The 14,770-nt window shown below is 47.9% G+C and overlaps 1 protein-coding gene across 1 annotated transcript; it reads right to left on the bottom strand.

The window, feature by feature from the left end:
• Positions 1-1,297: 1,297 nt before the first annotated feature.
• On the bottom strand, positions 1,298-13,698 carry STIP1 (stress induced phosphoprotein 1). The gene is made up of 14 exons (XM_029209117.1): positions 13,627-13,698; positions 10,499-10,708; positions 9,853-9,994; positions 9,554-9,695; positions 8,702-8,870; positions 7,316-7,442; positions 7,121-7,223; positions 6,733-6,853; positions 5,664-5,760; positions 5,400-5,524; positions 2,894-2,930; positions 2,576-2,679; positions 2,225-2,397; positions 1,298-1,767 (listed from the first exon to the last, which is right to left on the bottom strand). The coding sequence occupies exons 1-14, from the start codon at positions 13,633-13,635 to the stop codon at positions 1,695-1,697; spliced, it is 1,632 nt and encodes a 543-aa protein (XP_029064950.1). The 5' UTR covers positions 13,636-13,698; the 3' UTR covers positions 1,298-1,694.
• Positions 13,699-14,770: the final 1,072 nt, after the last annotated feature.

Raw genomic sequence — 14,770 nt, 5'->3', positions numbered from 1 at the left:
CACTCAGCTGCAGAGTCTGGAGAGCGGTGGAGTTCAAGGGGTTGGATCTGGGTTATTTAGGGACCTGGCAGGTCAAGTCAGCTCAAGCCCCGAATGTCCTTTATCACAAAGTAGATCCTTAAAGGCCCTGAGGGAAACGACTTTATGTCTTTCCTGTCCCCAGTTAAGGGCCTCTTTTCCAAACTTGTCAACCTTAGAACTGCCCAGGGGAACAGCTGAACAGAAATGGGCCCCTGATGTTTCACTACCTGCCTCCCCCATGCCTTCAGGTTTCAAGACTTCAGACTTGCCACCTCTACTGTCCCTCCACCTGCATCACTCCCCTCTGGGGCCAGTACCCACGAGACTCACTCCTGTCATGTCCCTACGCAAATGTGACTCAGAGGGCCCCTGGGGGCCCAGCGTCTTCCTATCACCTGCAACAGGATGTAAGCTTTGGGAAAGCAAGGTCTTATAGTCACTGGCTCCCAGCAGAAATTCAGCCTTTCTAGACAATCAATTTGGGGATGGAGGGAACAGAGCCTGAAGAGACAGTAGCACCGAAGGTGCAGCAGAATCCCTGTGGAGGACTGTGCCACCCAGATGGGGGAGGCCTGCTGGGGATTCCCAGGGGAAGGCCAGCCTATGCAGTCAAGGCAGCAGAAGCGCAGCCAGCTGGTGGCCTCAGTAGCTTCCTAGCCCAAAAGCTGCACTCCTGGAACAAATGAAGTTTTAGTCCAGCCCCAGAAGCCACCCCAGTCCAAGTAGAGGGTTTTTAGAAAGTTTGTTTCAACTGTGGAAAAGTGTAATTAAAACATACTTTGAAGTCAGTTGAGATCAGTGAGTTAAGAACTAAAACTAACATACAACTAACACAGAGCAGCTGACAGATTTGACCTTTCCAAAAAGGAGGTCTGAAGAGTGTCTCTTGCAATAGAAATTGTTTTCAGTTCTTGAGTGGGACCCACTGTTCTCTGGATCTAACTGGTTTCTGGCTTTGCAATTTGAGGGTGGAGAACTGACAGCACGGGAATCACCTGGAAGTTCATCTGACCCTCCGGAGCTGGAGCCACTCTGGGTCAGGAGCCTCCATGTCCCCTTTCAGTTGTTCACTGAGCGACAGCACCACCTAGTGGCCACCTTGCTGGGCCAGGGAACCCAGCCAAGCTCACACCCACCCCACCCTTCAGGAAGGAAGAGAGCGTGCGGGCCTGGTTCCCAGTGTTCAGTTCGCACTCAACTCTCCCAATCCAGGCTGTGACTCCTACAGGACATCTGCTTCAAAGTTTTTTGGCGAAAAAATCACTCAGGGACATAGCAGTGTATAACCACGCCTGACTGGCTTGTTTTATTGGAGAAGAGGACGTGGAGTTAACAACGTGAAGACAGTTGGGACCTGAGGTTGGGAAGAACACCCTCCCCTCCCCTTACAAGCCCACTGCCCCAAATAAAAAATAACCAACTATGGGAGAGCAGCTGAGACAGCGACTGGGGGCAGGGGAAGGAGACCATGCGTGTGCTGGGAGGGCCCAGAGGCAACGGCTGCACGAATACGCGAGTACAAGTCTCTGAATCTTCCTCGTACGTCTGTATAAATATATAGATAAGTTGTTCACTTGTTTTCCCTTCTCTCCCTTCTGCTCCGTGCTGCTTGCCGCGGTCCCAGCTCCTCTTTCCACGTGAGGGCGAAGGGAAGGGGCATGATGAGCAAGTTATCACCGAATTGCGATCAGACCCACATCCATCAACTTCTGGATCTTCTGCGCTATCACAGGATTCTTTAAGTGTCTGACAAACAAGAGGCAAAGTTATTTGAAACGAGACAACCTGTAAAAATTCCTACTTGCTCGTAGAGCAAGCCCCAACCAACACAAATCCCCCTGGACACCACCAACCAACAAGAGGTGGTAAGGGAGTCCTGGCAGAGACTGCCCAGGGGGACCCACACGGGCCTCCTCTGCCACTGTTCGGAACCTGACCAGTCCTGCTGCAAAGGAGTCCAAGGACACAGGTTTAAGCTGAGACCATTCTCCCAGAAAAACTGGTCTTTCCAACTAACCACTTAAGCCATCGCCACTAACGTATACAAATGAAATCCTTCCAGCTCACTATCACCTGCCAACCTTGCAAGTAAGAACTACGCTACAAATATTCCACTCAGATCACACTGCTGCCAACGTTGTGCATTCTCAACGCTTCTGTCCACCTCTTCCCTCGAAGGCCATCTGCCCCCAACTTGACTCACTCGCTGAGCGCCTGGGGGTCCTTTTGCATCTGCTCCAGGATGAGCCGCATGGCCGGGTCGCTCATTATCTGCTGCACCTCAGGGTCGGCCATGGCCCGCCGCTTCACATCTTCGGGGCTGTCATGTCGGTTGTACTGGGCCATCACGCAGCGCTGGTAACCATCTGCGGCCTCCTGCATTCCGGCAAAGCCAAAAGTGGAGGGTGTTAGCACTACCTGGCTCACTGCTGCAGCAGGTCCAAGATAACAGAGGTCACTGACGGGAAGACAGACATACAGAGAAACAGGCGAGAGGGAAGAATCAGACACGTGGAGGCAGGGGAGAGCTCACTGAAGGCCAGAGCAGCCCCACCTTACAGTTGGAGTCCAGGTCGAGTGCCTTCTGGTAGACATCCATGGCTTTGGTGTAGTCTTTCATCGCTTCCAAGGCAGCTGCTTTCCGTGTATAACCCTTGACTACAGACAGAAAGGGAGAGGTGAGGCATCACCTAAAACACACTTCTGAAAGGTGCTCTTTCAACTCTTCATCTGAACACCACTGTTCCTCAGCCTGACACTAGCTCCTAAATGTTACAAACCCAAAAGACACACAGGCAAAGAATATGCTCTCTCCTTCTCTCAACCCTGGGGCCAGTCAGGGGACAGAGAAACAGCACAGAAAGGCACTTACTGAAGGTCGGTTCTAGCTGGATGCATTCCTCACAGTCCTAGGGAGGAGAGGCAAAAAAGAATTAGGCTCATTCCTTTAGAGGAGCTACCCTAGGGCAGACTGATCACTTGGAATTACAAATCTAACTGTTCACCCAGGGCCATTACAGAACATTCTCTGCTTTTGTTCTAATGCTTCTCTTTTTTTTTTTGTGGTACACGGGCCTCTCACTGTTGGGGCCTCTCCCGTTGCGGAGAACAGGCTCCGGACGTGCAGGCTCAGCGGCCATGGCTCACGGGCCCCGACTCTCTGAGGCACGTGGGATCTTCCCGGACCGGGGCACGAACCCGTGTCCCCTGCATCGGCAGGCGGACTCTCAACCACTGCGCCACCAGGGAAGCCCTGTTCTACTTTTAAAAAATTTTTATTGGAGTATAGTTGATTTACAGGTGCTGTACACGTGTACAGCAAAGTAGATCAGTTATTATATATACACATATCCACTCTTCTTTAGATTCTTTTCCCACAAAGCCATTACAGAGCACTGAGTGGAGTTCGCTGTGCTACACAGTAGGTCCTTATTACTCATCTATTTTATACATAGTAGTGTGTATATGTCAATCCCAATCTCCCAATTTATCCCTCCTCCCTCTAGTGCTTCTGTTGTTCCTGGCAGCTTGGTAATTTAACAGCAGGCCCAGCAAAAGGAGAGTAGAGAAGTAAGGGAAGCAGAACTAGAAGGGATAACAAATCCAGATCATGGACCATCTCATGTAAGGGGGCTGGGACTCTTCAAAAGGCTAAGGTTATGATAAAAAAAAAAAAAAAAAACCCCCCCCCCCCCCCCGCAAACCGAAAAGGTAGGGAAACTTCTAGTTTGAGAAACTAGAGGACATGACCAGATGAAATGAATGAACCTTGATATTGACAACTTTAAAACTTTATTTTTAGACAACTAAGGAAAGCTGAACATAAACATACAGCAGATGACATTATAGCCTGAGTTTTGCTATTATTAGGTGCGAATAAGATTGTGACTGGACAGGGAGAGTCATTTCAGGAGATGTATGCTCAGGAATTCAGAGGTCAAGTGCCAAAATGTATCATTTCCTTTCACAAATGGTTCGCCAAAAGCATCGATGCTTATGGTTGAAGAAAAGGCGGAAAACATAGGTATTCTGTGTCTTTTTGTCTGAAATATCTTCAAAACATAAAATTACGGAGAAAAGAATGCTATGCAGTGTAGTGTGTGCACTGAGGCCCAACCAAGAAGCTCTAAGACTGGAAGCAATTCTACTCATTCTTCCCTCCCATTTGCAGATTGGCGAAGTCCTGTTCCACCTCTCAGGTGACTAACAATGTTATTCTTTGCTTTGCAAACCAACTTGCTTTTGACATTCCCCTTGTGCAGTCCCACCAGCAGCAGTGATGTCTCTAGGCCAGATGGACTGAGAAGATAGTGGCATCATACAAAACCATCATGGACTCAGGTACTGGTGTGTCTAGATAGATAACATTTTGTCTAGTTCCCACAAGATAGTCCAGGTTTATCTCCCAGAGAACAGTTTAAAAAATCACCAAGAGGCACAGAGTAGCTCATGTTCAAGAGAGCTATGGAGAGTAACTCCTTCAGTGTTGAACATTATCATATCTGACCATACCTGATGTTACTGACAACAGCAGATCTATCTAACTGGAGTATAGAAAAAAAGAATGGTAAAGCTGCTGTGGAAGTTAAGGCAGTTCCCCAAAAAAATGAAGCACAGAACTATAGTACTTCCACTGTTGCATAAAATACTTGAAAGAACTGAAACCAGGGACTCAAACAGATATCTGTACACCCATGTTCACAGCAGCATTGTCCAGAACAGCCAAAAGGTGGAAACAACCAAATGTCCATGGATGGATGAACAAAAGGTGGTCTACACAATGGAGTATTATTCAGCCATGAAAAAGGAAGTGCGACACATGCTACAACGTGAATCTTGAAAACATTATGCTAAGTGACATAAGCTAGACACAAAAGGTCCAATACTGTATGATTCCACTTACAGGAGGTCCCTAGAGCGATCAAATTCAGAGAGACAGAAAATACAACAGTGGTTGCCAGGGACTGGGAGAGAGGCTGGGGCGTTAGTGTTTAGAAAACGCAGTTTGCATTTGGGAAGATGAAAACGTTCTGGAGATAGATGTTGGTGATGGCTGCACAGCAATGTGGATGTACTTGATGCCACTCACCATACACTTAAAATGTTAAAAAGGTAAACAACAAAAAATGTAAGGAAGGACAAAGGGGAGGGAAAAGGATCTACTTTCCCCAATACTCCCAACCACGAATAAATCCACAGGCCAGGACAGGGCAGACACAGGCCCTGTATTTTTACAGATTTCCCATGTACATCACCACCTTGGATCTACGATCAAAAGAAGAACATCAAGCTGATGCTGATGAAAACATGGAAAGAGGAAAGCACATTCCTCACGCACAGGTTACATTAACAGCTGCTCCGCATTCCCAGAGCCTCACCTTGAGTGCCAGCTGGAACTCCAGAAGTTTGGTGTAGCAGGCAGCTCGATTGCTGTACAATTTGGCATCTTTTGGGTTCCGTTTGATGGCTTCTGTATAATGCTTCATGGCCTGGGGATAGTCCCCTGAACATGGAAAAGACAAACTTAAAAAATAAAATAAAGCACACCACCAGAGCGCATCTACCCCACAGTCAGCCAAGGCACAGAAAGCAACATCTACACTGCTCTTATCCAAAAGTTCCATCATCTGAGCTGTAGGTACCTTTCTGAAAACATTCATTGCCTTTGTTCTTTTCCTCCAAGGCCAGGTCAGGGTTTATGTAGGCCAGCCGCTCTTGCTCTTTCAGGATTTTCTCTGCCTAAAAAAATTATTAATTCTTGGAATAGTCATTTAAACTCTCATAAACATTGGGCTAATAAAAAGTCTGATTAGAGTTTCAATTTTCAGAGTGGCAAGATTTAACTTTTGGTTTAATTATTTCATACTCCTTACAAACTATGTATAGCTTAAGAAAGCTACAAAGATATATTGTACAGCACAAAGGATATAACCAGGGCTTCCCTGGGGGCGCAGCGGTTGAGAGGCCGCCTGCCGATGCAGGGGACGCGGGTTCGTGCCCCGCTCCGGGAAGATCCCAAGTGCCGCGGAGCAGCTGGGCCCGTGAGCCATGGCCGCTGAGCCTGCGCGTCCGGAGCCTGTGCTCCGCAACGGGAGAGGCCACAGCAGGGAGAGGCCCGCTTACCGAGAAAAAAAAAAAAAAAAAAAAAAAAAGAAAAGAACCGATATTTTATAATATCTTTAAATAAAATATAATCTACAAAAATTTTGAATCGCTATGTTGTACAACTGAAGTATAATGTTGTAAACCAACTTTACCTCAATTCAAAAAAAAAATTTTATATTCCTCATCATCAAGGTGTACGTACTATGAAGCAGAATGAACGGTATTGATGTACACTTGGTACAAAGATATGACCTATATGAAAATGATGTACGTACTGACAGTTCAATTTTCTGCCTAATCTTTCTGTGAATAAAATCACTCCCCTACATAATTCGGTTGTATAAGGTAAGAAAAAACTTAAACTACAATAACAACCACAACACTGTCAGAGCACTGGACCCTCGACATCAACGAATTTATGGTGGAAACCTTGGCCGGCAAAAAAGGCACAGCAGAAAAACTGAGTTATTCCCCACGTGTTGTCATCATTAAGTGACAGGGGCAGCATCATATACAATGACCAAAGACAACAGATTTGTCATTAAATAGTAATGACTACAACAAATAAAACAAAAAATAGCAAAACATCCCATATTCCCTACCCACCTGTTGGCATTTCTTGAGCACATCTGGGGTTCGGTGCTCTGCCAGAGACTTGTTGTAGAAATGGATGGCATCCTTGTACTTTTCTTCTTTGAAATAGGAGTTGCCAATTCGAGCGTAAGCTCTGACAAAGACAAGAGAAAAAAGAATTTGCTAAGGGCAGAACACAGACAAGGTCAGCCCCTGCAGAGAAAAAAACATCTGCAACCAACCAGACACAAGGCCCACGTCACTGCCCCAGGCACCACGCCCCTCCAACACCTTCCATCTAGGATCCTGCAGCCTCCTTTCCAGCCCACGGCTAACACAGTATGTTGTGCAGCCAGCAGCCCCTCTCCATGCAGACACGGAACCCTCCACACCGCTCAAGGCATTCCCCGGTCAAGTGTACTTGGCAATCTGTCGGTAGTCTTCTCGGTTTTCTCGCCCCACTTCAATGGCCTTCTCACAAAGCTCCCGGCATTTACCATAGTCGCCCTTTTCGAAGTACACGGCTGCCAGGCAGGAGGGTCAAAAAGGAAGAGTCAGCCCATGCCTCACCCCCAGGACCACGTAACAACTCCTGCACCTGTGTCCTGGGTCTCACCTGCTTGGTTGGTTATGTAAGTCATGTTGGTGGGGTCCAGGTCCTTGGCTCTGTCATAGTGTTTCAAGGCTGTGTCAAAGTCTTTCTTCTTATAGGCTTCATTCCCCAGCTCTTTTTCTTTCAGTGCCTAGATGAGGTGTGGGAGAAGTCAGTGCTGAGCACATCTAACCCGACGGCAAAGAGAGCAAGGGCCTGTGACGTCACAGGTGCCACGCAGCATGCACAGCTGACTAGGCTACAGAAGCAGGTTCTCCACACCCACAGTGAAGTATCAGCCGTTAGAATGAAAAATTACAGACTTTCATCTCTGCTTCCTCTGAAACTCCCCCTATCCCACCTACTCTCCTGGATCTTTCTCAGCAAGTGAGGGCTTCTTCAGGGGAGAGGAAATCCCTTCAGCTTGAAAGAACTTCAGAGAGGACAACATAGTTCTGTGCTAGGTTTAATTCTGAGAGGCTGAGCAAGTTCCGTTTCTGTCGCATGCTGTCTCAGGGTCTGAGCTGTCAGGCAACATCCGCAGAGAGCGTGAGGAGCAGAAGGGGTTGTCCTGGTGGCAGGAGTCTTCGGCAGAGCTCACTACCACCCACGTTATAGGGCCTTTTTCCAGCTTTGAGGCACCATGAACAACCAACGCTTACCCATTTAAAGGTACTAAATTTGGCAACAATCTGCTGTTCCCATTTATAAGAGGGGAAATAAAATCGTTCAGGCACATGCCTCCTGCTCTGGAAGACCGAAAGTTGTTCACTTAGCAACACAGACAACTTTCAACTACACACCACATCCAACCAGGAAACAGAAGCATAAGGAATGACAGACAGCATTCTTCTGCATCTCCGCAAGGACAAGGACCACACACAACTTTACTGGCTGGCCCTGGCTGACTTCCACATTGCCAGAACCACAGTGGCTGTGGGACTATGGACTAGTAGCTTCCACTGCCTCAAGACTTTGAGGTACACGATTCCTATGAAACTGCTTGTTACGTGGACCTTTTAATATACTGTTTTATTTTAAAAATATTTATTTATTATTTATTTATTTCAGCGGCACTGGGTCTTAGTTGCGGCACGTGGATTCTTAGTCGTGGCATGCAAACTCTTAAGTTGCAGCATGCAAGCAGGATCTAGTTCCCACCAGGGATCGAACCCAGGCCCCCTGCACCGGGAGCACAGTCTCTTACCCACTGGACCACCAGGGAAGTCCCCTGACCATTTTAATTAACAACAGTAACTTTAGCACATACTGAGCATTCAAAAAACAATCACAGCCAAGGAAAGCCTATAGAGGGTCCCACCTGACACACATATTTCTAATTGACTTGGCTGTTTCTTCTAAATTCATGATAGTAAACAGTGTTAAAAAAAAAAAAAACGAGCGAGACACCTGCTTCTTATTCTCTGGAAGATCTTCTTCCATTGGCTCCGGTTTTGTCTCCTTTCTGGGAGGAGGTGGCGGTGGAGGTGTCACAACTTCCTCTTCTTCATCCATACCACCTAGATCGACCCCAAGGAGGACGCTAAGAGTAGTCATGATCCGGGGATCTTGCAATTTCCTAGTATTGGTTAAAAAAACAAAAAAACAGCACTTAGTCCTCTCCACAACTGATCTTAAACCCCATTTACTGCTAAAGCCCAGATTACTGTATATAAAAGCTTCTCACCCATGAGAAGGTTCCTAGATCCTGTACTAAAAGTTACCAATGGGGAATACTCAACCCTTCAAATATCCATATAAAATGAGGTAACACAGACCAAATTTATTTCTTGAGGCCAGCAGATACACAGAGAAATGAGTTATAGATACACTTTGTCTGATCTCAGGAGCCAGAGGGATTCAGACAGTCACAGATAGCAGTACAAGGTTTGGAGAGACCTCTTTAGATCTGACATCCTTTCAACCTTGCATTTCCACTCCAATATACCAACAGAGAGAGGGGGTCCTATGTGTAAAGAAAGGATAGGGTTGGTGCTAGGTCAGCACAGCAGGAGAGCAGTGAAGAGGCAGAGGAGGGTTAGAACAAACACTCCAGATTACTCTGATATATACTCCCCCTGACCCTTTCTAAAAATACAAATAAACAGTAAACAAAGCAATAAACTCCTACTGCTCTTTGGAGAAAAAACAAAGGGAGAAACCCTGCAGTCCGGTCGAGGGAACCGCCTGCCACAGGATCCCAGGAAGAAAGCACAACGTTCACGTCCATTTCCAGAGACAAACGGTGCCGCCTTGACTTACGTGCCCAGGTCGGAGGGCTTGTTCCGCAGCTGCTCTATCAGTTCCCGGTAGGTAGGGTCAGCGAGCAGAATCTTTGTCCTGGGATCACTCTCCAACTTCTGGTATAGATTAGGCATGTTGAAAGGGTTCATGAATTTCCTCTCTGTTTCAAACAAAGGAAAGCACGTCACTAGAAGTCAGTTACTATGCCCACACAGCCTACTAGACCAACACTGGGGGACAGGGGAGCCTCCAAGTTAATCCCAATTAAAAAATAATAGTAAATAAAAGGAGAAGAGCAGTATGTGGTGCCTGCCTACCTGCCAACCGGGCCTCCATATTCTGTAAACCTTCTTTGAGCTGAGGGTTGTTTGCTTCATGTTTTAAACCCTCCTCATAGGTTTGCTTGGCTTCTTCAAATCGGTTTAAGAACTCAAGAGCTGCTGCTTTTCGAGAATAGCCCTTAAACCAGCAAAGAAAAATACAAAATGAAAGACACCTAGCGGTAAATTCCTAAGATGAACTCAAAAAAATCTATTTTACATTTCATGAAACAAAGTGGGTATTCACGTGAAGGCCTAAGAAAAAATAGAAAGAGGAGCAGGATACAGCAATGGTATATCATCGACCCTGTAGAACACAGCCTAATATCTAAGGTGCACACCTGCCCCCTCCCAGTTCATCTTTCGACCCTAAGTGTTGTCAGAATTTTGGGTAGTGTTTTCCTTCCTAGCAGTACAAAAAATAAGACATGTCTTAACCGATGGTACCTCAGATTTGATGAAACATGCCATCACTCTGAGGAACAATCTCAAACAGGTAGGAAGAATACTGGGGGGAGGGGAACAGTCAACTATGAGTCTCTTGGGATAGGCAACTAGGCAAGCCAGGAGGGCTGGTATTTAAGAACTGCCCCCAAAAGGAGTTTCTGGGCACCTGAGGAGCCTCAGCGCACACACAGCTTACCTTGCCCCAGTCAGGCTTCAGGTCCACGGTTCTGCAGCCGTCCTCGTAAGCCTTCTGGTAGTCTCCTTTCTTGGCATAGGCTGCGGAACGATTGCTGTAGAGCACGTGGTTCTGGGGGTCTAACTTAATGGCTTCCGAGTAGCATTGCAACGCGTCATCGATGTTGCCAGCACTCAGGGCCTTGTTGCCCTTTTCTTTGAGCTCATTTACCTGAGAAGAAAAGGAACCAATATAGTTTCTCTCCATAAAATGTCTCTTTAGCCCCAGTTTCTTAGGGGTACTCACTCCTTTCCGCAGCTATTGATAAACAGGTTACTTTATGGATCAGAAAAGAGAAATCACAGATTCATTAATTTACATTTCCCACACCTTTGGGAACCAGCAAGGAAAAAATAACCAGGAAGAAGCGGCCTGACACTGTTCTTTGCTGGCTCCCCTGTGGATCAGTGAGAACTCCAGCCACTCTTCCAGAAGTCTCTACTTTGAGCTAATGAAGCCACTCTAGAACATACTCATGAGTTCCTTTTGTGGAAAAACAAATTTATTTGCCATGGATTTCCACAGTTGGAATGATAAACTGGACACAGGCCTAGTTACTCCTCACAGGAAGAGGTAACCAAGAAGGAAGTGGACTGAGCGTGCACTGATACATGCTTCAGCAACCTGCCGGCTCCAGGAGCATCAAGACGCTCACCTATGATCAAAGAACAATCTGTTTCCACTTACACATGTGGTAACATGTCACAACACGATAGATTACTGGTCTGTTCCTTAACGGGTAAAGGAAAGCTAGAAAAAAACAGTTTTTGTCATGTTTAAGTATTAATATGCTACTAAAAGGATGAAGAAGAATAAAGCAACACTATTTGTGGTTCCATCCACTATCCTCTCAAATATCTGGAATGAAAACAGCAGGAATGCATCAAAACGTTTAATAAAGTGACCCTGGCCCTATCAGAACAGGATCTTAATTAAAGGGCTTCTCCTAACCAGGAAGCCCGACAAGAGGGGAGGGTCATCCCTCAAATGCATACACACTTGGTGAGACTAAGCTGTGTCCCTCAAGACACAAAGTCATTCTTTCTTGGTACCCATCATCAGCCCGTGGCCCAGTGCACTGACGCAAGGAAGAGTTCTGGTACGAGAAATGACTGGAACCTTGAGGCACACCAATTGGGAACCTCCACCAGCCAGAGATCTTCGAGATACAAGTTCTATGAGAAAAAAGGAAAAGAAACTACCAAGACGCTGGCCAGAAGGCAAAAAGTTTAAAAACTCAATACCACGAGGCAGCTGAGAACAGCTAGGCGAAGGTCTTGCCTATCCTACAGAACATCTTCCAAACTGGGCACCTACCTGCAGTAGGTCAGGAAATCAAGTTCGTACACAACCAGCACTTTAAAACATCAAATGGAATAGAAAATATCAGCACGTGGTACATATAATACAGTAAGTTGTTCTGTCTGACATGTTATACAGCTGTATGTCTGTACTGGGTCAAATTTTAAAAGTTTATCACTATGAGATTTATTTGAAAGGTGCTTAGTTAAAAAAACACAATTTTGGACACTCAAATTTGTCCAACTTTAGGAATATTTCCTAAAACTGAAACACGGATCTCAGAATAATAATTTTTAAAAAAGCTACATATTGAATGGGGGCAAGACAGTAGGTTCTAACACACCTGGAGTAAAATGCCAGGCCATTTGTACAACGGGCATGGTAAACGTGCAGTCCCTGAGTTTAGACACTCACAGTCTACCTGTACCTACACTTCTACAACGGGCAATTGCGATTAAGAAAAATTTTTTCCTCTTTTGATAACGGCGGGATGAGAGCTTTTCTTGAATTTAACACAGCAATGTGTTTCTCACGTCAGCCCTCTGTCTCTTGTCTATATCACAGCCTACTGAATCCCAGATACAATTTAATTATCACAAGAGCTCAAAATGTTTATTAAACTCTCCGTTTCCACTCTAATTTTTAAAAATTTGGCGAAGAGGCCCCAGGTTTGGCTAAAAGAGTAATACCTATACTAAGGCAAAAGATTCGACTTTGTAGATCACACCTGAACACCCGAGCTGTCCCCCCACTCCCCCCAATCTTTACAGACTAATAACAGCTTCCAATTGAATAAAACCTTTCTGGGCTTTTCACAACCCTCAGGCCACAGAGGATACAATTAAGTCACTGAAAGCAACTAGCAGCAGCTTCAAACTCGGCCCCCCAACAATGCCGAGAGGAGTTAAATAACTTACTGCTTATCTGTATATTCTAAATTTTCTAAGCAACTAATTCCTCCTTCTGCAATTTGAAACCGAAGTTTTGTTAAGTATCAGTCCTGTTACTCTTGAATCGCACGCACACAGAAAGAAAAACGAGGAGGGGGAGGGGCCTCACATACGTTTGTAAAAACACTGGTAGGGATGAAATTCATTCCAAGGACTTTTGCTGCACCCTCCCCTTTCCTGCATCATGAGAAGTCGGCCTGCTGCTCGTCATACCTTCACTAAACACTCTTCCATCCCGGCCTTTTCAGATGCAGAGAAGTAGGATTTTGCCTACTTCTGGCTACTAAGTCCATCAGCTACTTCCAGTGTATTCCCGTCCCCGCTACCCGAATTCCTCCAAGTTAACTGTGCCAAGTCCTGGGTAGTCTCTTCGTCCGCAATCTCTGATCCCCCTTTCAGATGACGAACTCCCAGAGGTTGACCCGATCCCTCCTGCCTTTCGCAAGGCCCCTCGCCCACCTCCATCCCTCCCAGCGCCTAGGGCGCCATCCCCCTGCTCAGCCTGGACCCACTTCCCGAGAGACCTCCGGAGTCCGGCCGCGGCTCCTCTTCCCGCCGCGAGCCGGACTTATGCCGAACTGATACGTCTTCCAGCCCATCTCGCCAAGTCGGGTGGCGACAGGCGCTGAGCCGAACCCGCGCTCCCCACAGCCAACCCTCGCTCCCCGCCCGCCCGCCCGCCGCGGCCCTCACGCCCTCGCCGCCTCAGCTGCTCCGGCGGCCCCGGCCCCCACCCCGGCCGCCCCAATCGGGCTCCCGCCCCGCTCCTCCACCCGCGGCCTGGCCTCGGCGGGTCATCGAACGGCTCCGGGCCTCAGCCCGCCCCTCCCCCTTCACCTGCTCCATAGCCCGGCCCGGAACCCAGTTGAATAGACTCCGTCCGCTCCGCGTTCCCAACCGCACGCGCCGCCTTCTGGAACCTACTAGAAGCTGCCGGGACCCCCAAATCCCGCCCCTTCCTCTCTGGCTCACTGGTCGCGCTCCTCTAGGGGTCTTTCTGAGCTTTCCTACTATTGGCTGGAAGTCTAGCCCATCATCTTTGCTTCTCTCTCATTGGACAATATGGAGAACCCTGCCTCCCCCGCATCTCGGGATTGGGCGTTCCCCTAAAAGCTCCGCCCATCACAAGCTCTATGATTGGAGGGAAGGGCGGACCTCTGCGACAGTGATTGGTCACTTGGTCCGCCAATCGTGGCCGCGCTGGCCGCGCCCATTGGTCCTGTTCTTTCTGGAAATTTCCACCTCTCCCATTGGGCTGACGGACTCCATGACGGAACCGCCTTCAGATTTTAAAAAATTTCAATTGGGCGGTGAGTTGCAGACACTTTGCTCTGATAGGTTTAAATTGATGCCCTTCAAAGAGAAGGGTGGGGTTTTACTGTAGCCATGGTTTATGGGAGTCCAAGGCCGCATCCACCGTCTGCAGCGGTGGTTCGCCAGGCTGCGGTATTGGCGGGGTCGCTGGGGTCGCTGGCCGCTTCCTTTCTCGCTCTGCGGGTAGTGTGGCCGAGGCAATTCGCTCCTCCCCGGCGGCAGAGAGCCCTGGTCCTTCGCCCGAGCGTCGGGCTCGGGGGTCCCAGCCTGGGGGCGGGGGGCGGGTGGCCGTTTGGGTCGGCCTCGGGAGAGCCCCCCCGACGCGTTCCCGGATCCCGCTGTTGGGTTTGGGTGTTCCAACATCCCGCGTGGTGGTGAAGGCGCTGGGGCTTGGGTAGGACAGGCCTGGAATCTCACCTTGGCGGGGACCCTCCGTGGAATGGCACCACCTCCATGAATCTTTCGGGAAGAGAGTTTGGTAATCCAGGGCCGTGGATCGTTCATATTTATGCAGTAGACTATTTATTACTTAATGAAGGAGAGCTATCTCCGTTATCCGGAGGTAAAGGGGTAAGGGAGACAAAAGACCTCACTGAGGTGCCCGATCACCTGGCGGGCGGCGGCGGCCTGGGCGGTCCTTAAAATCGCGGCTCTTCTGCCAGAGGCA

The sequence above is a fragment of the Monodon monoceros genome, unplaced genomic scaffold, assembly GCF_005190385.1.
Source record: "Monodon monoceros isolate NGI ecotype Baffin Bay Population unplaced genomic scaffold, NGI_Narwhal_1 Super_Scaffold_7, whole genome shotgun sequence".
NCBI lineage: Eukaryota > Metazoa > Chordata > Mammalia > Artiodactyla > Monodontidae > Monodon > Monodon monoceros.
The sequence above is the reverse complement of the archived record's forward strand: the minus strand, read 5'-3'. Positions and strand labels throughout refer to the sequence as shown.

Excerpts from the sequence above, each read along its gene's own strand:
- STIP1 (XM_029209117.1), bottom strand. Across the intron at positions 9,995-10,498 it reads TGAAGCCTGACTGGGGCAAG|GGCTATTCTCGAAAAGCAGC; the intron begins GTAAGCTGTGTG and ends TGCTGGTTTAAG. Across the intron at positions 8,871-9,553 it reads AAGCCCTCCGACCTGGGCAC|GAAATTGCAAGATCCCCGGA; the intron begins GTAAGTCAAGGC and ends AACCAATACTAG.